Source organism: Populus nigra, chromosome 5, assembly GCF_951802175.1.
Source record: "Populus nigra chromosome 5, ddPopNigr1.1, whole genome shotgun sequence".
NCBI lineage: Eukaryota > Viridiplantae > Streptophyta > Magnoliopsida > Malpighiales > Salicaceae > Populus > Populus nigra.
In genome coordinates this window covers 230,863-252,322 of record NC_084856.1, presented here as the reverse complement: position 1 = coordinate 252,322, position 21,460 = coordinate 230,863, and the positions used below count along the sequence as shown (strand labels likewise).

Here is a 21,460-nt window from a genome sequence, read left to right as displayed (position 1 = left end):
AAGGACAAAATGGTATTTCTGTATGAATTTATTTATACACATTTCATCAGAACAATACTCCATTTATTTATTCCATCAAGGAACAAAAAACAAATCCTCTATTTTCAATCTTAAATCTCAGCACTATGGAGCATTTTGTTTGTTGATATTCACTCAATCATTTCAAATAAAAATTAAATATATATATATATATATAGTAATTAGTGAAGTATAACAGAAAAAACGGATAAATGGAAAGAGAGCAGAACAGTAGAAATCGAATCTAAAAAGAATGGCTTGTATTTCTTCACTGAACTCTCTGTCTCAACGTCCTTTCAATCCCAATTTCTCATCTTTCTCTTCCACCAAGCCGAGTCTTTACATTCTAAAATCCAAGCTTAACACTAACATTCCTGCTCCTTCAACTCCTTTAAGCTGCAGCAGACGCAGAAACCAACATCAACATGTTCTCTGCTGCAACAACAACTACAAACAAGAAGAAGAACTGCTGTAACTCAGCTTGTACCTTTCATGGCTTTTTGAGTTCAATTCTCTTTGTTAAATATTATTCATTCTGGGGTTTGATTGTTTTTGTCAAATTGGTGTAGTTTTTGCCTTGGAGAAGTCCCATGTAGAACTGGAACTAAAAGAAGAGAAGCTTTATTCAATATGGTATTTAGTGCTTTTACTTTCCCTGCAATTGCCTCTACTGCATTGGCAGCCACAGGTAATTTGTGATAGTAATCTTTCACTATGGTGTTTCTGTTCATGTTTATTGTAAAAGCAATCCCTTACCTGCTGAATTTCAGGCGTGGCAGAGGATTCACGTGTTTATACCGATGATGCGAACAAGTTTAAGATATCTATTCCCCAAGGTACATTAACTCTGAATTTTTTTATCTCTGTAGCTATAAGTAGCAGGTGATGTAAAGATTGAAGAATAGTGATTGGGTGACGCAGATCGAAATAAAGACAGTTAGCACAAACAATACAGAATTCTATCGAATAGGTTCAGCACACACAATTCTAATTCGAGATTTTATTATCGAATATTGTTGTATTAGTGCTGGTAGGAAATTCTGGTGGCTGTTTACAGTTTAGGCTAGGCATGAATGGTAGAGGAATATTGAGAAAGACTTTTTGTTCTTTGCAGGCTGGCAAGTAGGTGCAGGAGAACCAAGTGGATACAAATCTGTCACTGCTTTCTATCCAGAAGAAGCTTCTAATTCAAGTGGTATTTGTAGAGATTTTCTGACAAACCCACCTTTTAATTGATCAACAAATAAGTTTATTGATGATTTCACACTTAATCAATTGGTTTGCTTCAGTCAGCGTTGTGATCACCGGGCTTGGTCCAGATTTTACTAGATTGGAATCATTTGGCAAAGTTGATGCCTTTGCTGAGACTCTGGTACGTTATTCAGTATCCGATTTTGTGGTCCTCGAGGAGAAGCCCCTTCAGCATTGCTGAATTGCGGGTTTTGTGTACAACTGATTCTACTGATTTTGTGTCTTCATGTTCAGGTGGGTGGATTGGACAGGAGCTGGCAGAGGCCCCCGGGCGTGGCAGCAAAACTTATAGACTCTAAAGCTGCTAATGGTAATTTTCTTCAATCTTTTCAATGAATTACAGTGTGAGGTAAGAGTTAATGATGGATTGAGGATGAGATCTGCTCACGATAAAAAGCCATGATCAAATTTAAGATAACCTCCTTTTTTCCAACAATTGATAGGGCTTTACTACATCGAGTATACGCTGCAAAATCCAGGCGAAAGTCGCAGACATTTGCTTTCAGCGCTTGGAGTTGCATTCAATGGTTGGTACAACAGACTATATACGGTGACAGGGCAGGTGAGGCTGCGTTAACTCTACAGAGATCTTTTTTTTTCTCTGGTCTACAGTGTTTGTTCATTTCAGATTTGATGCATGCATTCAATATTGAATTCTGGCCTTCAATATTGTTGCAGTTTGTCGATGAAGAATCAGAGAAATTCGGCACCGAGATCAGGAAGGTATATCAGAACTCTTCATTTACACGGGCTCAGATTTTTGTCTTTGAAAGATTAAAGCTCCTGCTGACAACTTGGAGATAAAAGAATTCAGAAACTAACTAAAATCCCACTGCTATTTGGTTTTGCAGGCTGTTTCGTCCTTCAGGTTCATTTGATGACATAAAGAAACCTGGCTTGAAACTGTACCATTCTTCCATTTTTCTTCTTTGGCGGCCCCATATGTTAAGAATTCTCTTGAGTAATCGCATATGTTGAGAGGATTGAAGTCATGTCATTTTTGTTGAGATCTCTGATTTTCTTCATTTTAATTATCCAATAAAATTAAATGTATGTAGGCGTAGATGTGGAGTTCTAAAATCCCTTTGCTTTGCTAGATATGGAATTCGAAATCTAGGCAAATGGATTAAGCACAGAAGTCCTTTCATCAACAAAATTTATGTATAGTTGAAGATGAACGTGGTTGCATTTGCTTACATATTGAAGGTGAAAGAAGTACAGGTCCTGGTAGGTTGAACCATGATTTCGTGACCAAAGGCCACTGTTCAGCTGTTCGCACAGGCCATTTTAGAAAGCTGCATTGAGTTCCAATCTGCCAGGAGAGAACATAACGCTTCTCTCTCTCGTAACACTAACTTCTATAGCACTAATTACAATTTAATTGCTTCGTATTGTAAATGAAGTTTTGGCATCTTGCAAGCTACAAGGTTGTAGCTATGGAGCAGTGATGGACCTCTCAATTAGCTTGAGTTTTTTTGCTGCTACTTCCATCATCCTACCTTCTCCTGAATCATCGGTGCATCTCAAGGCTAGTTCAGCGAATGTTTCCAGTTGTTGCCAGTCAATTGCTTCTCCCCCATTTCCCCAAATCGTAGGATACACATCTTCATCGACCTGATCCTTTCAAAACAAGTCTTTCACATACTCTGTCAGTGACATTTCCGGTTGAAATGCATTTCGTCCGGTAAGAAGGACGAGCAGCGGCACCCCAAAGCTGAAGACATCAGTCTTTTCTGTCACAAAACTTCTGATCATGTAATCAGGATCGATGAAACCCAGTCCCCGCAAGATCATCTAATCCGACACGTGATTCCCCTTCATTACTTGACATCGCGAAAATGAAATTGAACAATTTGGAAGCATGATGCTGGCCGAGGAAGATATTTGCAGGGTTTTTTTTTTTTTTTTCGTCTCTGTGGATGATGGGCCAAGGAAATTTAATATGGAGATACGTCACAACATTTGCTATTTTCTTGGAAATTTCAATTTTGTTCCCCCAAGGTAAACGATCCATTATGAATACGTCTATCCAGACATCCATTCTCTGAATCTTCATAAACCAGAGATGGACCTGGGAGCTCCAAGCAGCAACCTAATAGCTTGAAAACACGATGTCACGGAAGACCTATTTACGGCCAGCAGACGGACAGCAGTGTTGCAGATCTTCTGTCCTCGGTAAAGCAACGGAGTTTGGTGTGTATCGAGTGACTAAATAACAAATTGTTCCATAAATGAAATCAGGAGCCACCGCCACCTTTCTCACTTGAATCGCCATCACAAGTACAAAATAGCTTGCCACCAAAGTGCAATGCAGGCAAGATATTTGGAACCTCACAAGGGGGTGACTGTACACACAATTTTTTTTTTTCTTTTGAATTTAAATATAGCTTGAAGCTTTCCCCATGTTTTGAGGTCTGCCTTCCATTAGGTCCAAATTACAAAGAGTTGAGAGAGAGTCTAACAAAAAAGAGAACCCCTAGTACTAATATGCACAAAGCTCCAATGATTGTTAAATACAACGCAGGAGACCACCACAGACACCAGAGAGACTACCTATACACCCAAATGCTGGGACCACTAGACTATAAAAGAATCATATGTTGATTCTAACGTGTTGGTTTCTTTTTACACTTTTATTATTCCTATAATTTGGTTGCCAGAAACCAATTCCAGCATCCATAAAATGCATTGCTGCTTGTTACTCATCCTGAGCTCTGGCAGCAGGCACAGTTTTTAACACACTAGGGTAAAGGAAGAATTATCCACATCCCTTCTCCACCCATTCAGAGCGACTCAGACAACTGTCGACTTCTCTGGTGAGCATGACCATCTATGACCTGCAAGGTATAAAATCTGTAAGATCAATGCTTTCCATGGGGTTATATTAAGGGCACTCATGCTCATGTATTAGCAAGTGACAGTTTTAGCAATACAGTTTCACAACAAAAAAAGGTTCGCGCTGGCCTCAGACAAAGTCAAGGGGATAGCATGTGCATTCACAATATGCTTTGACTCACTAGATCGAGCATTTAAATTTAAAATAACAATAGGAATAGCAAAACCCACTCAGCACGGTAAAGACAGAGCTCCAAAGTAGCTTCTAGTTCAATGCAAGACTACCTCTCATTTAGCACTGAATATGCATGCATACAGAAAACACAGAGAGAAATGATTTGTACCTCTAGAATGCAAAATAAATAGTTTGCAAGGCTAGATTCGAAGCCCGCTACTCAAGTAGCAGTTCCGCTGCTCTTAGTCCTGCTGCAGTCTTAAGGATACCTAAGATTAAAAAACAATCAATCCACGTTACACCATAATGGTGACAGCATAGGTCTGAAAACACAGTGTCATACTCCAATGGCCATCTGATGCCACTCACCTTGATTAGCCCCTCACCCAGTGGTTTGGTCAGAACCGCTACCTTGCATATACTGAGGAGAAGGAGCAGGAACAATAAACTGTGATTGTGCTGGAACAGCTGCAGCTATACCTGCAAAAAAACAATGCACTTGCCTAATCAGCTTTACCAGTGTCGTTACTTTTTGAAGCAACATTCATCAGTTAATTGCACAACAATGTAACTTCTTTTGTCGGTATTTTACTCTCCCTTTATCATCAAAAGTTTAAGATTATTAATCCCCTCCTCAACGGGTTCTACTTCTTTCTAAGCCCACACCATTTAGCATTTCAATAGTTTCTCACTGTACACTTCCCCTTCCATGCTCTTCCCCAACTAATCTCTTCACACTATGCATGAAGTAAATTGATGATGCCTAAAATAACTATGGAAAATATAGACAAAATCAGAAATCAGCTAGTCTTCACATGTCTTCGACATTTGCAAGGTACAATGAAGAGATTGTGAACTAAAGTGTTAACCTGTATGATATGGTGCTTGAATTGTTGGCATAGACGAAGTTGTTATTGCATTGACACTTGGTCCACCAAACTGCACAATCTGATGACCTGGCACAGCATATCCTGGCATTGATGTATAACCATGACCTCCAGGAACATTTTGACTCAACTGCCCATAAGGATACATGCCTGAGTTAACTGTTCCAGGAACTCCATATATCTGAAGGTACTGATGGCCAGTAGCATAAGGGTTGTAAGCACCCTGCCAGTAGGACAAAAGCAGCAATAATCAGTATCAAGTCAGCTCGGTAGTTTAAGACAGTATAAGAACCCAAGAAATAAATCCTAGTTGTTGTCATCTTTCACCTGTTGATAAACGTATTCAGGTCCATATGCCGCATAGCTGAATAGATGAACCAACCATAGAGATGGTGTGAAAAGATCAGTATAGGGTCAGGATTTTTACATAGAAATCATACCAGAGAAAAACAACATGAACATATCACCATAACACTGTAAGAATCCAGGATTTTTCAAGTAAACCACACCATTACTTCTTCTACAAATGAGCTCTCTCTCTCTCTCTCAAATATGTCCAAAGTATAAGTGAACAGAGCAATGGGCATCACAACCCAAAAACCAGTATGTTCCAGTTTATTTTCTTTTCTAGAAATACACTTCAAACCATGACCATGATCTTGCCTGTTCAATAAACATTGAGCTGGGGCACATATCCTCTGCAACTACCACTTTTTGCATTCCTGCAATTACCAACCACACCATGTCACATCACTGTAACTTGGACAAAAGGAACCCTGAATTCTAGGAAACTGACTACTTAATCCTAGAGCAGCTAGAAATTTCTAACTGACGTCCAATGATGTGATTGGCATCATGTATATGAATAGCCACGAATAAGGGAGGGGTGCTGGAAAATGTAAAAACGAGAAAGTAGTTGCAAAGTACATGTACCCGATCTAACTGGAAAACTGTGGTCAATCTATCAATGGTTTCATACGACTCACAAGATAGATTGATGAGTGAATGCAGAGCACACCAGGTGCAAAAGGACTACTTCTATAGTTGAAGTTAGGGTTTTGCCTATATACAGGTAGACATCAGTATCGAAGACATCGGGAATAGAAACTACAGTTAGGGTTTTGCCTATATACAGGTAGACATCAGTATTGAAAACATCAGGAATAGATACTACAGCTAAAATATGACCGGTGATCCATCTAACAAAATTTAGTTAACTAGCCTAGAAAACCAGATATATATACAAACTGGCAATGAGTTCACATAAAATCCCATATGGGACTCTACCAAATTCCTTGCGCAGCTCCTGGAAAGTTAGAAGGTATTGGCAGGAAACAAAAAATGGTATTGCTGAAGCATTCTTAAGAAGCCAAACAGATATTATCATTGCAAAAGAATACACAACTTCAAATAACACATAAAAGGAGGAAAGAATAAATTTTTTTCTTCAAAAAACATGAAATAGAACTGGATACTTTGTACCAGCCAAAATGAGCAAATTTTTATTGCAACAAGTAGAATATTACATTTACTTTGGAATGTAGCATACAACTCACCCATATGGATTATACATCAAGCCTTGTTGGTAGCCATAAGAAACTGGTTGTTGGTAGCCAAAACTTCCAACATAAGTCCCTCTGGGGGTTTGCACACTTGTAATGTACGGGGCAGCTGGTCTCGGACGTCCTATTAGAAACAAAAAGCAGCAAGCAGAGGGCATAAGCAAGAAATCAACCAGGAATCAAATCATATTGGTTTTCAATATTCCTTATCTAGCACAATATTGGCTTTGCATTTAGGGGGGGAAAAACTGATACCATAAGGCAGAGGTGGCCGAGGTCTCCCAAGTGAAGCCAAATTACAATTAGCCCGTCTACCATCGATAATCGGAGTAGGATCAGCACAGGCTCTCCTAGCTGCGTCTGGTTCTCGGAAAGTCACCTACACCCTCCACACAAATACAATCCAAAAACCCATGTCATTCTCCATCTATCAAATAAAAACACACAACATTTTATCCAAAATGGAATAAATCCAAACTTTTGACAGCTATCTAGATCACCTTCAATCATCAAATTAAGCACAAGATAACCTTGATCAAAACAGAGTAAGTAAGTAAGTAAATACTCACAAAACCATAGCCTTTTGATCGGCCAGTGTTCTTATCAGTGATGACAACAGCCTCAAGAATATCACCAAACTGCTCGAAATAACGACGCATGGTCTCGCTCTGAGTCTCCCAAGCAAGCCCCCCAACAAAGACCTTAGTATAAGTAGTATCCCCAAATGGAGAATTCATGTATTGAAACCCTGAGCTTGAACTCGATCCCGAGCTAGGTCCCGGAATCGCTTGATAGGCCATATTAACAAATTCGATCCAATTAAAATAATGAAAAACAAAAGGGAAAGAGAAAGCTACTTAAAATTCAACAAGATTTTTGGAAGATTCGAAGCATAAAAAGAGGAAAGTAGAGGGTGGTAAGAAGTGGCATGCTTCAAGAGAGAAACCCTAGAAAAACCCTAGAAGTAGACGGAATATACTGGGAATCCATGGAATTGTAAAGGGATCGAGAAACAGGAGTGTTGTTTTAGACAAAAGATCGGAAAGCGGACTGATTGGGTTGAATAGGGAAAGAAAAGAAAGAATCACAATCACAATAAAAGGGAAGACAGTGAAAAAAATAAATTTAAAGAAGGGAAAGAAAAGGAAAAGAAAAGAAACCCTAGAGTTGAAGTGGGGTGAGGTCGGTGTGATGGAAAACAGATATATAGAGAGAGGGGGGTGGGCTTTGTGTTGTGTGGGGAAATAAAAGTCGGATGGTCAGTACTCGATGATACTATAGACAGAGCAGAGAGAGAGTAATTTTTTTGGGGGGTGATACTAATAGTATTAACAGGGGTAAGTCTTTATTGATGGTGTTGCTGGGGGTGGAGAGAGGAGGAGGAGGCGGAGGAGGGGAGGAGGGGGCGGAGGAGGGGGAGTCATGATTTGTTTGAAGGAGAGCAAGAGAGAGTGAAAATGAATAAGAAAAAAAAAGAGAGAAAAGGAGAAAAGAAAAGGTGGGACCCTCTAATTTGGGTGTGTCTGTCTTCTCTTCCATCTCTAACTTCCAGGGTTCTCAAACATACATGGACTGACAGCTTGGTTGGGATGCGGATGTGGGTCCCACTCCTCCTCTTAATCTGATCTCTAATGAGAAAGATAAGATATATTCTCCCTCAAACCCCTTCTTTTTTTTAATAAATTAAATTATGTCATGCACGTACACTACTAAAATTGCGTACGCTTTAGTTAGTGCTGGATAAAAATAAAATTAAATGAGGTATAAATATATTTGGTAGAGAGATTAAAGTCAAAATTGAAAATAAATTCATTCTTGAGAAGTAATTATTAAATAAATTTTTATAATTTTAAATCTTTGTCTTGATTGTTTTGTTTTATTTATCTTTGATGTAGTAATTAAATATTAAAAAAATAAGTATATTTGTAATGGAATATGGTACGGGAAAAAACCCGAAATTCATGTTTTTAATTGTAATAATAATCACACTAGACTGTAATAGCAAACAAAATTGTTCTTCTTTCTCCGTGTTCACGTCTAAACCACAAGTGTTCGCTCGTCTTCAATCTATCATTGATGACTGATAGGTTTAAAGAAACTTGAAACAAAACCGAAGATCTCGTGTGGGTTTTATATCTTGATGTATAATATTTTTTTAAATAAGTTTATACACACACTAAAAAAACATTAATTTAGATAGTGTATAGAATATTTTTGAAACATGATATTTTTTAAAATATATTAAAATATTTTTTATATTTTTAATATCAACATATCAAAATAATTAAAAATAATTTTTTAAAAAAATACAGTATAATATAACCATGCTCGTTAGCAGCATCTAACATTTAAAAAAATATTTAAAAATAAAAACAAAAGCATTCTCAAACATTTTTTAAAATTATTTCGACTTAATCTGCGCTCACCCGAGTTACCACTCCTGCTAAATTAGATATATATGATTGTTCAATTCCTCGTAGAAAAAGAATCTGAAGACGTTCCATGCCGTAAAGATGTGTTCCAATATATATATATATATATATATAAGAGTATGTATGGGGGATTTCCACGATATATATAGATGGTGATGAAGACCTTAATATTTGCAAACCCGCGAAGGGATTTGAGGCACGGGTGTAAATAACTTGACCGTCTAGGAAGAGACGACAGGTAACTACGGCGGGCGGTTCAGCCACCTAGGGGTGATGCGGTTCATCGGAGACGGCAGAACAAGGACCAAAGGCAGGAAGGAAAGGAAATTTCCTTTTATCTAGTTAATGAATGAATTGATTAGGTGACAGGACATGATTAACGGACGTGGGAAATGGATAAAGCTCATGGAGATGCACGTAACCAATGTCTCAACAAGAAAGGGACCCTCTGGTCTGGTCCCTCGGCAATGGACGATGCTTGCTGGCTGTGACATGCATCATTGTTAATATTCTATCATTCACCTAAGAGCACAGGTCATGAGCGCTCGAACCCACCGTAAGAATTCCTATGCCTCTGCCCTCCCCTTCGCTATTAGACCACACAAAAGTACTTTTTCTTATTTACAAAAAGACTTTGAAACACATAAACACTGATTTGGCATTATGGCAACCTGGATGGAACCCGGTCTGGAGCATGTTTACTTCTTCATCTTTTAAAAAAAAAATTAAAATTTTTTATTTTTTATTCCCTTCGAATTAATATTTTTTTAAAAGTATTTTTATATAGTTTTTAATATACTGAAGTGAATAAAAACATTTTAGGCTGCGTCTTGTTGTATTATTTCGAGGGGGAACTCGACTAAAAGGGTCACTTCACTCTCTTTGGAGGTGAGCCATGGGGTTGGCAAGCGGCAATAGAGTCGCGTTCAAACCAGCGGCTACGATTGCAGCATTGTAAATACAAGGGGCCACAGGTCCAAGAACACTTGTGTATATCATGTCCTTTTCTTTCCTTTTCTTTTCCTGTGGTTCCCAAGACATACAATTGATTCAGAGACAGGATTGCACATGGAACTACTTCGAAGAAAACAAAGGATGCGTCTGTCTCTTTGATGATGATGATGTTGTTTTTGCCACAGCAATTACTTTTTATTTCTATCCTAAATTTAGCAATTTCCCTGAACTCAAGTGTGGCATCCCCCCCCAGCAAAACTGTCATGTCACGCAGTGCAGCATAGTTAAACAAGGCCAAGCTGGAGAAAAGAGCACACACGGAATAAAAATCATGCACAACGCTGTTAAGCAAAGCCATTTAGTTCATCTGGAAAGACTTGATCTATTTCATCTCAAATTATTATAGTAAAAACTTAGATTTGAGAAAAGCAAACCGTAAAAATTACCACATCTTCTTTCAGCTTCTCATAAAAGAGTACTTTGTGGAGGTAAAAACTGTTGTGATGTTGAGTTCCCTCCTCTTGGCATGTCCCGGAGCTTCTTTTTCTTCCATTAATGTCTTGGCAACATGGTACCAAAACTGGTTTCCAGAAAATAATTTTAATTAATTAGCGGAAGATAGAGCTAGCCGGAATTCAAAATCAGACCATGATCCTTTGGCCAATTTGGGTTCATCACAACAGTAGCTAATTGATGACACAGCAATGACTCTCTTCACTTTAATTATCATTGGAGCAAGTATTTAGTACATTCGGCGTGCCTGTAACAGCTGGTTCCATCATTTCTTCCAGTGGAAATCACCACAAACCGGCAGCATATGAACAAAAAACTCATTCCAAAATAAATGGTTTGCTGGCTCTCTGAAAAGGCAGTTGGGCAGCGTCGTGATTCTAGAAAAATACTTGAACTGCATCTCCTAAATTTCAACTTTGGTAACAACATTGTCCTCGTAGAGGTCGACAGATCGAGTTAACCATCCTGGTAAGCAACCAGTTTCAACGAGGGCTAGAACCTTACCTTGGGAATAGTTATACCACTGCTAGGATCAGGTCGAAGTGGGCAAGCAACATGGAAAATGGCAGCATATATAATGAAGGGTTTCAGATTCTGTGCAGCGTTCTCCGATTTCTTCAGATGTACACTTGGAGACCCAAGGCAGGCTGAACTGAAACCAGTTAATTACCTTGGGTACATATCCATTGTTATAGCACTGAAATGATCAATAAACAGGAAAAGCCGGGTTTTTCCTTGAAGAGAGTTGATTATGTTTGTCTACGCGGTCCAAACAAGGGCTTGAACTTTTTAAAATGCGGCATTACGGCAGTTAAACTGGGTCGCTTTCCACTTTTTCTTTCATCAAGCTAGCATCTATACATAGGCCCATGTTCTAATTTGTGCTCTAATCCTGGTGGTATTCTGTGCTTCCGTAAGCCTATTTTAGCCTTTCCAAGCCCACACTCTTTCTAATCTTGTTTTGTTTGTGGATTATAGACTAAAGCGTCGTTTGCAGCATAAATAGCCTTTCATAAATATTATTTTTTAAAATTAAATTTTTTTTATATCATTTTGATATGAAATAAATTTTTAAAAAAATAAAAAATATATTATTTTAATATATTTTCAAATAAAAAAACATTTTATAAAACGAACACCACCACCGCTCCTAATGTAAATCAAACTTAATTGCAACATTTATTATTTTTAAAAAATATTCTGAATCCAAGGAGTATCTTGATCATCAATCAATATTGTCTCACACTTTGTTCTTATCTGGTAAATTCTACATGTTCCATGCAGAGTTATTGCTAGCTTCTTGGATCTAGCAATTGATGGCGCACTTAAACAGTTGGAGTGGGTCTTGGCCAAGGGTTGTGTGAAGTTGACATCAATAAAGGTTGAGAAGTCTGTGCTTGGTACTGGCTAGTTAGAAGATTCAAGGGTTCTTATCTGATGCGTTGAATCTTGTTCTCGGTATACGATGCCATGTCTGTGGCCAGAAATATACGCGAGAATCCAAAGCTCCTTCCTGGGGGGGATGCTACAGAATTAACTGTATCTGCTGCTCTGAACCAAAAATGTTCATCTATTGAAGGTATAGAAAAGGTGAATGATTAATCTCTTCCGTTAACGGATCAACCTTCGATTATTCTTTTGAATTGAACTACTGTTATGCAGATGTTTTTTTAGGATAAAATTTGGAAGCACATTATAGCTTCACTTGATTCACCTTAATGTTATGTCTTATGGTTGCGAAACAGTGGCCTTATGGAGCTGCTGCTATAGCTTTTGAGGCTATGCCGAAGACGGTGGCTCAGAATTGTGGTGTTAATATTGTGATATGAACCATGACTGCTCTGCAAGGAAAGGTATGTCATGGATCAATGTATTTTATAATCAATTCATCCACTTGAAAAGACTCATGGATAGAAATGCCCATGAAACAAGAGTATAGTTTGCCCCCCCCCCCCCCCCGGCACCCAGCTCCCTCTAGACCTGGTAAGATGCTAGGTTCACCTCTAGATTCTGCTACACGTTGGGTCCAAACACAAATAAATATAGTAAAATATAAGACTTAACTCTTTCAAGTTCAGTTACATGCTCGGCCTAAGTGTATGTAGATCTAACAAGATATTAGACCCAACAATCTTGGACTCAGCTACACACTAAGTTTAAATGTCTCTGGGCCTAGGAAGACACCGGACCCAACATCCTTGGGTTTAGAATCATTTCAGGTCCAAACATACAATTAACGACCCTTATTACTCTCCCGTTTACTCACGAGACTATCATTGCCAACCTCAACATAGAGTGATGAGAACCTAAGATGATCATCTCCTTACACTCTAATTGTGTAAAAATCCTCTAAGAGTCGGATATATGTCAACCACTATTAATACTAATTATAAGGATTGTTTTCATCAGCATTAATATTATGTATGAGATGACGTATAAAAGTCTTCTATAGACATGTGGTATTCCAATCAACATTAATGTTGATGTAAAGGACTCTCTCCCCACTAGTATATTCGAAAGGAAAAGACTTTTTACCCTTTTAACGAAAACAAAAGGCTACAAAGTATAAGGGCTATAAATACTTTTCGAATCACTCAGGTAAAAGGTTCATAATTTTTATTTTATTACGAAATATTCTCAGAGCATTTATCACACACGAACTAAGAACAAACACTTTTATTCTTAAATTTTAATGCTCATTTACTATAATCTCTTATTGTAAAATCATTGAGTTTTTCATTAGAAGGTCCCAAAATACCACCAAAATGATCTGTTTTGTAGGAATCAAGATCTTTATCACCAATCTTCAATATTTTATTCCTCCAATTCTAAAAGATAAAATATTGACGTGAAGGTATGATTATTCACCCTACAAACACTCAAAAACTTAAATTTTCAAGTATATTAGATTCCATGGCATCATCACCATTATCAACTTTTTTTAAAGTGTGATTTTACGGAATAATTGCTCTGTTCACATAATCCGCTCACCCATCTTCTGTTTGCTTTGTCTTAATTAATTTACCACAGCAGCTTGCAAAGGGTGAAAATGCATGGATAGGAACAACGGTAAAATTACTGATATTGTCGTTTCATGTCCTATATATTGCTCTAGATGTTCTACTGGAATTTCATTAACCTTAGTGAAATCTAATGCTCCAAATAAAGGGCAAATAATCACCCTTTTATGCAAACTTGCAGACCTGTAGATAGGTTGATCGAGACCAATTTCCTATTGAGATGTTGCAATGCGAGGTTGATAAGACCTAATGCATGGTGAAAGTAGAGATGAATGATCTTCTATAATGCCATGATATGCAGGTCAGAATGTATACTGGGCGCGCAAATGGTTGATTTGATACCAATTCCATGGTGCTTGCCAAACACAGCTACTTAAACGACACAAGAAGTACTGGAAGGGGATATTTGGAAAGGAACTTCCCAACTTCAATAAATAAACAGATCCTCAGCCAAACTAAATCCTATGCATGTGCACTTTCTGTTATGTGAGCCCGCTTAGCTCAGAGGTTAGAGCATCGTATTTATAATGTGATGGCCATCGGATCGCGTTATTAAGAAGAGACAGCATGTAGCCACTAGTTGCAACAATTTTCTACCTTGCTCTTCTTGTTCTTGGCAGCAACCAGTTGCATTTTCGCTTGAAAAATTGCAGGAACAAGACACAAACTCCGAGCAACCTTTTTTTTTTTGGAAGCAGTCTGAACATCAAGATTTGAACTTCTTTTCTTTTGAAATCTTACAAGCCCTACATCAACCTCCATCAAAACTACAAAAGAATCAAACCCCCAAAATCCATTAGATCTTATCAGACAAAAGAACCCATTGAAGAAATTGTTGTGTTGGAAGATCAATGGTTGTATAAAATTTGAGACTTAAGTTGAAATGGTGCAAATGGTTCCACATGTATATGATGTATTTGAATACATCTATCCTAGCAAGCATCAAGTAGATAATGTTAGTGCCTCAGCGTTGTAGAATCCACCAAACACTTGCACGCACAGACAAAATATCCTTAAACCCAGACTGCACTGATCAACAAGTCATTTTCAAATAATTTATTGGAATATTTAATTCCGATGACAATGTTGATGTCCCGTCGAATCTTGAGAACGCATTGTTTTCTAAGTCCAGTATCAATGACAAAAAAACATAGACTAATTAACTGAAAAGGTCAATAAGAAAAGATTAAGTACTCATCAGAACCCAGAACTAAAAGAAAATGGAGAGAGGTGTGGGATTTGGGAAAGATGTCAGAGGAAGAAACCGTGTGCGCGACAGGTGCAGGAGGGTACTCGGCATCATGGCTGGTTAAGTTTCTCCTTTCAAAGGGCTAAATGGTGCATGGAATTCTGAGGGACCCAAGTAAATCTTTAACTGGTTTCAACATCCTACTTCGCTTGGAAATCGGCATAAATTAATTCTTTCAAACAAAAAGGTTTCTTTGGCTTTCACTATTCTCCTTCGTTCTTATCTACTATTAATCTCCTTGAAAGGTGACGGCAAGAATGCTCATCTGAGAACGCTACAGAAAATTTGAAACTCTTCAAGACAGAGGACACAGCGACGACTCGCTTAACCTTGGCTTTAGAACATGCTTTCAGCACATTCAATGTGCCCTTTATAGCTGGTTCGATCACTTCTACCTAAAATCACGACAAGAGAGCACATTTGTTGATCAATCACCAAGAAACACCAAGTGATTTTATAAAAAAGTTTGAAGATAGGCATTCTTACCTCAGGGTTCGCTCCTGTCGTGGAGGGAACAGAACTAGCAACATGAAGGACTCCTTGGCATCCTTGAATAGCAGAAGATAGAGAGCTGTAACCCAGTAACTCTGCCTTAAAAGAGTTTCAGATTTCAAGAGAGCATACTTCACTTTCGCTGCTTAATATTGTCAAAGAGCTTTTTGTTGGTTTTACAGAATATCACATGCAGTATAAATTATAAAACAAAATTATTAACAAAATTGTTAGAGAGTTTTTAAGATTTTATGAGATAGATTTAGAGTTGTTTAAGAATTTATTACTTAAAGATATAATTTTTTTAGTTTTGAATAATTTTTTAAAAACTGATTTGTTACAAATCATAAGTTATTTAATTATCTGATCTCTAATAGTAAATCACACAAACCACCCATTAAAAATTTCATAAATCTCTATTTAATAGTAGAGAAGGATTTGTATACCTAAAATGTTAGCTTTAATTTCTTGTTTTTATAGTTCTTATGTTTAACAGACAATAACTCTTAAAAATAAAAGACATGACTTATTATTTATAGGGAAATCCAAAAAATCCTATAAATTAACAAAATATTAATTTGCTCCCTGAATAATATCCATATGTTAATTCAAAATAATTCTAAAAATTAAATCAATCAAGTCCTTGCTTGATTTTTTTAAGTCTAGAAATATAATCTATGTATTAATTATATTTTAATCCTTAATTTCTAAAAAATATTTTAATCAAGTCATACTTAATTAAATCATCACAGTTTAATTTCTGACTAATAATTCTTAATGTGTGTGTGACCCATTAGATTTCTAATATGTTGACCAAAATATAAATTATAATTATAATTAAATAGAATTAAATCAATTAAACAATTTAATTTATTATCAATTAAACAATTAATTAATTTATATTTGAATATCAGGTACATCGTTTAGCAACATGTTATGATTTTTCAATTACTCAAAAAATCATTAGTGGTTTAACTTAACCATTTAGTGACCGGTATCTCAATGTAATTAATATCATTTCATCAATAATGTTTTGATTTAACATTAAAATATAAAATATGTCAATCATGTTAAATCATGTTTGTTCTCTACATAATAATCTTCATTGTTTGAATAAGATTTGAATATACCTAATGTTTGTCTTTTTGTTATCTCGATTAAGATAATATATAACAAGGTCAAAACATAACATACATTCTCTATATAAGATAACTAAGTGATATCAAATATAAGGATCACTTACACAACTATCACGTGACACAACTATCACGTGAGCTTTTCCATAGATATATGTGATCTTTTCATGTGAAATTCACATGCGTGTCAGTTCAATATACATTTCTTATGACAAACACCTAGATATTAGTTCTAGGTATCCCTCATACCTCAGCTTACGAGAATAATCGATTCCTTTCATGTAGGAAATAACATAATATATACAAGTTTTTACGGCTCTAAATATCCAGTATTTAAGAGAGCATCAACCAGAAACATTTTAAGAACAGTGCTTTGACGTAATAAGAATCTCATAGTTATAATAATTTTATAAATTATTTTTTATCTCATGAATTTTATCTTTACTTTATATTCATTAATATAATATTATAGAAATATTAAAAATAAATTAAACTTTTATTTATAATATACACACACACACGAACATCCAAACACATGAATATAATAATATAAAATATTAAACTAACACTTTTGAGAATCACTAGCTGCCAAATTGATAAACTAATGTTTAGAATGCAGCCACAGCTAGAAAGCAGTCCAAAATTGAATGAAATGGTTAGAGATCAGAGTAAAAAACGAAAAGGAAGGGGGTAGGTGTCTGCAATTATATATTAATGGGATGCGATTGTAATGGCACTTGGGATGAAACTGTCCTCATTACTGCTCGAATCTTTACAGAACACTAACTGGGAATCATAAGAACGAACGAGCATAGACTGGCATGGTTCATTTACAGTACTGCATGGTTGTTTCAAGCAGTAAAAGCAGATGCTATTGAAGGAAGGAAACACTGATGAGGTAGAAATTGTATCTTTGGATTAGATGGACCTGAACTTATGTGTAAATGATTTTTTTTTAATATTAAAGAAACGCTAAAAGATATAGTATTTTATTCTGCATTACATCACAAGTATTTTTTATTTTATTTTAAATTCATCTTTTAATATTTAGTTCGTTAAGGAATGAGTTTCATGATTTTTTTTATTTTTTTTTAATGAGATTATCTCAGTTTCATGATCTAGATCATGGATTTGACGGATTAATTAAATTGATTGGCTTAAGTTTTTTCTTAATTTTATTCTTTAATATTTTATTAATTGGAAATTCATCTTTATAATTTATTTTGGTTTGTTTTTTATAAAGTTATATATATCAGTCTCATAATCTAAGTCACAAGTTTAACGGGTCAACCAGAATTTTATTTTGGTCATCTTTCTTATTTGAAATGTTTTTAATTTCAATGAATTGATTGAGAATTGTACTTTATAATTTATTTCAATTTGTTTTCTATAGGTTTATCATAACCTGATAACTTAGGTCGCAAGTACGGTAGGTTAACTAAAGGTTAACTTGGATCGTTTTTTGGTTTGTTTTTTATGAGATTATCCTATTGTCATGATTCGAGTCATGAGTTTGTCTGGTTAACCTGAGTTGACTCAAATATTTTTTGTGTCATTTTTAAATAGATGTTTTTTTAATTGCATCATTCAATATTCAGTTGATTGAGAATTGAATTTCATAATTTTTTTTATTTGTGTTCTATGGTGTTATCCCGGTTTCGTGACCTAAGTTGCGGGTTTGAGACATTAATCTGGATCGACTAAGGTCATTTTTTGTCATTTGTTTTTTCAATTTTATCATTTAACATTGTGTTGATTGAAAATTAGATTTCATAATTTATTTTGATTTACTTTTTGTTGGGGTTATCAAGATTAGGGTTGTGGATTTGACAAGTTGACCCAAGTCGATTCAATATGTTTCCATTTAAACATTTTTTAAAATGTCATCTTGAATATTTTTTAATCAAATTATATTTTTATTAGTTGTTCGGATTATTTTTTGGATTCGTTAAGTCGACCAGATTATATCGGATCAATTTTTATACTATTTAATTCTTTTATTATAAAAACATTAGCAATAAATGAATATTTTTTTACATTAAAAAAATAATTTGATCGATGATGTAGAATAACGCTGATAAATGTAGTATGCGTATAAAAGAAGTAATATGCAAATGGAGTATTTTTGTTTAAAATTACCTTGATTAACTTCATTTGATAGATGTAAAATATTTTATTTTTCCATGATTTATGTGTTTTATTTAATAAAAATTAGTCATAAAAAAATTACGTGGGCCTCCATTGGTGTTCCGCCTTTGACAAAAAAGGTATGGAGAATAAAAGATAACCTCTTCTATATAAATGAAGGTGGATATATATATATATATATATATATATATATATATATATATATATATATATATATAAAAGCCATTTTTTAAAACAAAACAGATAAATAGGACCTAAAAACACTTCATAAAGAGGTGAAGTTGGAGGATGCATCCTCCACTCCCGTGTAACTCTACCATCATAAAAAAACACTACGTTGAAAGTGATGGAACATATTTATGGGTATAAATTTTTATCAATATGATTTGTCAAATCCCGAGCATGTTGAATTTGATACTGGTCAGATTCAGACATAATTAGACCTGATAATATACCAAGTCCAGGCATATCAGGTCTGGCACTAGCCTAACTCAAAAAATAATTGAGTTTAATACATCAATTTTATAGATTTTTATATAAAATCATAGATGAATTATTTTTCAACAGATAGAATTAATCAAACAAGTCTATACTCCACCAAAACCTTTAAATGTATTAAAATCTTTTATGGCCAACAATAATACGATCTTTTAGCTGGATGAAATGAGCGGATTACGGTTCACAATACAACTTAAAATATCACGAAGATGAAGTTACACTCTAGCACATTTTCTTTACAAAATGACAAGATTCATGGGTTATAAATACACCACAAGACCTTCAAAATAAAGGTTTATAATTTTTATTTTCTACTACAGATATATTTTTAGAGCATCTATTTCTGAAATATTATTGTATTTTCTCTTTAAAAGGTTATTTATTTAAACATCGAAGAGTCCCCACAGTCACCAAAGAAGACATCTTGCATGTACTAGTTATAAGTCACATTGGCTTACCAAACACAAGTATAAGCTACCAATCACTCTGGTTAGAGAAAATAAATTAGATTGTTAATTGATTAACTGATTTTTCAATCTAATAATCTTATTTCTAAGCTATTTAAAGTTTTTAAAACTTCATAAGTATTTATGTATGCATGCTCGGAGAATATGTCGTTTTTCATTTGGTGGTTGTGTTAGCCAAAAATACCTGGAAACAATTAATGTTCGGAGTTTGATAATTATGAAACATAAGTGTATAAAAGAAAAATATGATCATATTCACCCCACGTCATACTAACTTTTGATTTCCTTAATATATAGTAAGGTTGATAGTAGGATTAAGCACTGATCGATCACATCCTCACTGACGCATTTATACAAAACTGAGTTTTGAATAGCAAAATTAACAGGGAAACGCCGGTGAGTCATTAGCATTGCCCCCTATTTATTACTTAGTGTAAATTTGGTTAAAAATCATTTTAATTTAATAATTTAATTTATTAGATGAAATTTTAAAATATAATTTATATTATTTTCTAACATATCCCATTAAATAAAAAAAATTTGGATTTGAAATCTACATAAATTCACACTATATTATACTTAATTTTTATCAAATAAATAAAAAAGATGAGATTCGAATTCATGACTGCTTAATTAATAAGGTTCTGATACTATATTAAAAAAATCACAACTTAATAACTTAACCTGTTAAATAAAATTTTAAAATATAATTCATATTATTTTCTAATAATTTCTCATAAAATAATCAATTATGTTGGAGAATCACTTTGTTGCTTCCATTACCTATCGTAACCTTGTAGTATTCTCAATCTTCAGATTGATCCAAAGCAGATAACATCATAATCATCAAATTAATTATATTGTTGACGGACCACTTCTTTCCTTAATATATGGTCGGTCGATGGACCTGATACATGCTAGCTCGTGGGCATTTAGTATATGGATTTTTTCGAGCGTGATTTGAACCGTGTTTGATTGATGTTCCATAACATTAAAAAACATTTAAACATGTTTCTGTTGAGAATATAAGAATAAAAATATAAAATGAATTTATTTTTATAACAATTTTATAATTAATTTATATACTTTAAAAGATATATTATTTTAATATATATTTAAACAGAAATTATTTAAAAAAAAAACAATTTAATCTACACTTACAGGCAACCACTAGGGGGTGTTCACAGTTCGGTTCGGTTCGGTTTTTATCAAAAAAAGTAACCAAACCGAAATTTTTTTTTTTAAAAAAAAAACCGAAACCGAACCGAAATCGGTTCAAACCAACCGGTTTCGGTTCGGTTCGGTTCGGTTTTTTAGAGCAAAAACCGGTTCAAACCGGTTTGGCTCGGTTTTTCGGTTTGGCTCGGTTTTGGCTCGGTTTGGCTCGGTTTTGGCTCGGTTTGGCTCGGTTTTTTTCCGGTTTCGGTTCGGTTCGGTTTTTCCGGTTCCAAACTTAAAAAACCGAAACCTAACCGAACCGGTATGTTTTTTCAAAATTTTAATCGGTTTAATCGGTTTTTTTTCACGGTTCGATTTTTTCGGTTATTTTTTTTCTGGTTTTCTCGGTTTAATCGGTTTTTCGGTTTTTTTAAACACCCCTAGCAACCACCATAAATTTTGAAAAGGCTGTGGGGTTAGTAATTTACTTTTTTAGATTTTCAATAAAGCTGTACCTGACAAGGTATCTTCTAGCGTTTTCCTTCTCCTTTAAAAATTTAAATTTAATCCGTTTTCTTTTCTTTTTTCTTTTTTAAAAAACTATTAAAAACGAAAAACCCTATGTGTTGAGTTGAATATTATAATCTCGTGGTTTATTAACTACG

At 35.0% G+C, this 21,460-nt stretch overlaps 2 protein-coding genes, 1 long non-coding RNA gene and 1 pseudogene across 7 annotated transcripts; 2 read left to right on the top strand and 2 right to left on the bottom strand.

Annotated features, from left to right (window-relative positions):
* The first annotated feature begins 207 nt into the window (after nt 1–207).
* LOC133694518 (psbP domain-containing protein 3, chloroplastic) lies at nt 208–2,332 on the top strand. Of its 2 annotated transcripts, none has more exons than XM_062116057.1 (9): nt 208–489; nt 588–706; nt 789–854; nt 1,133–1,213; nt 1,308–1,390; nt 1,504–1,579; nt 1,713–1,831; nt 1,948–1,992; nt 2,121–2,332. In XM_062116057.1, exons 1-9 carry the CDS (start codon nt 272–274, stop codon nt 2,145–2,147), a joined length of 834 nt encoding a protein of 277 aa, XP_061972041.1. In that variant the 5' UTR covers nt 208–271; the 3' UTR covers nt 2,148–2,332. The 2 variants fall into 2 exon arrangements, with proteins under 2 accessions (XP_061972041.1, XP_061972042.1); XM_062116058.1 differs by having other exon boundaries at nt 365–501.
* Nucleotides 2,333–2,411: 79 nt separating this feature from the next.
* On the bottom strand, nt 2,412–3,544 carry LOC133694187 (non-functional pseudokinase ZED1-like; annotated as a pseudogene).
* A 67-nt stretch (nt 3,545–3,611) lies between these two features.
* On the bottom strand, nt 3,612–8,242 carry LOC133694517 (uncharacterized). The gene is made up of 8 exons (XM_062116056.1): nt 7,298–8,242; nt 6,984–7,107; nt 6,723–6,852; nt 5,494–5,530; nt 5,149–5,389; nt 4,649–4,759; nt 4,449–4,548; nt 3,612–4,106 (listed from the first exon to the last, which is right to left on the bottom strand). The coding sequence occupies exons 1-6, from the start codon at nt 7,526–7,528 to the stop codon at nt 4,662–4,664; spliced, it is 861 nt and encodes a 286-aa protein (XP_061972040.1). The 5' UTR covers nt 7,529–8,242; the 3' UTR covers nt 3,612–4,106; nt 4,449–4,548; nt 4,649–4,661.
* A 3,591-nt stretch (nt 8,243–11,833) lies between these two features.
* Nucleotides 11,834–14,554, top strand: LOC133693387 (uncharacterized). Of its 4 annotated transcripts, none has more exons than XR_009842123.1 (4): nt 11,834–12,217; nt 12,373–12,480; nt 13,661–13,696; nt 13,949–14,554. It is a non-coding gene; the product is annotated as an uncharacterized LOC133693387 (long non-coding RNA). The 4 variants fall into 4 exon arrangements; XR_009842124.1 differs by having other exon boundaries at nt 13,829–14,554; XR_009842122.1 differs by having other exon boundaries at nt 13,658–13,696.
* The last annotated feature ends 6,906 nt before the right edge of the window (nt 14,555–21,460 follow it).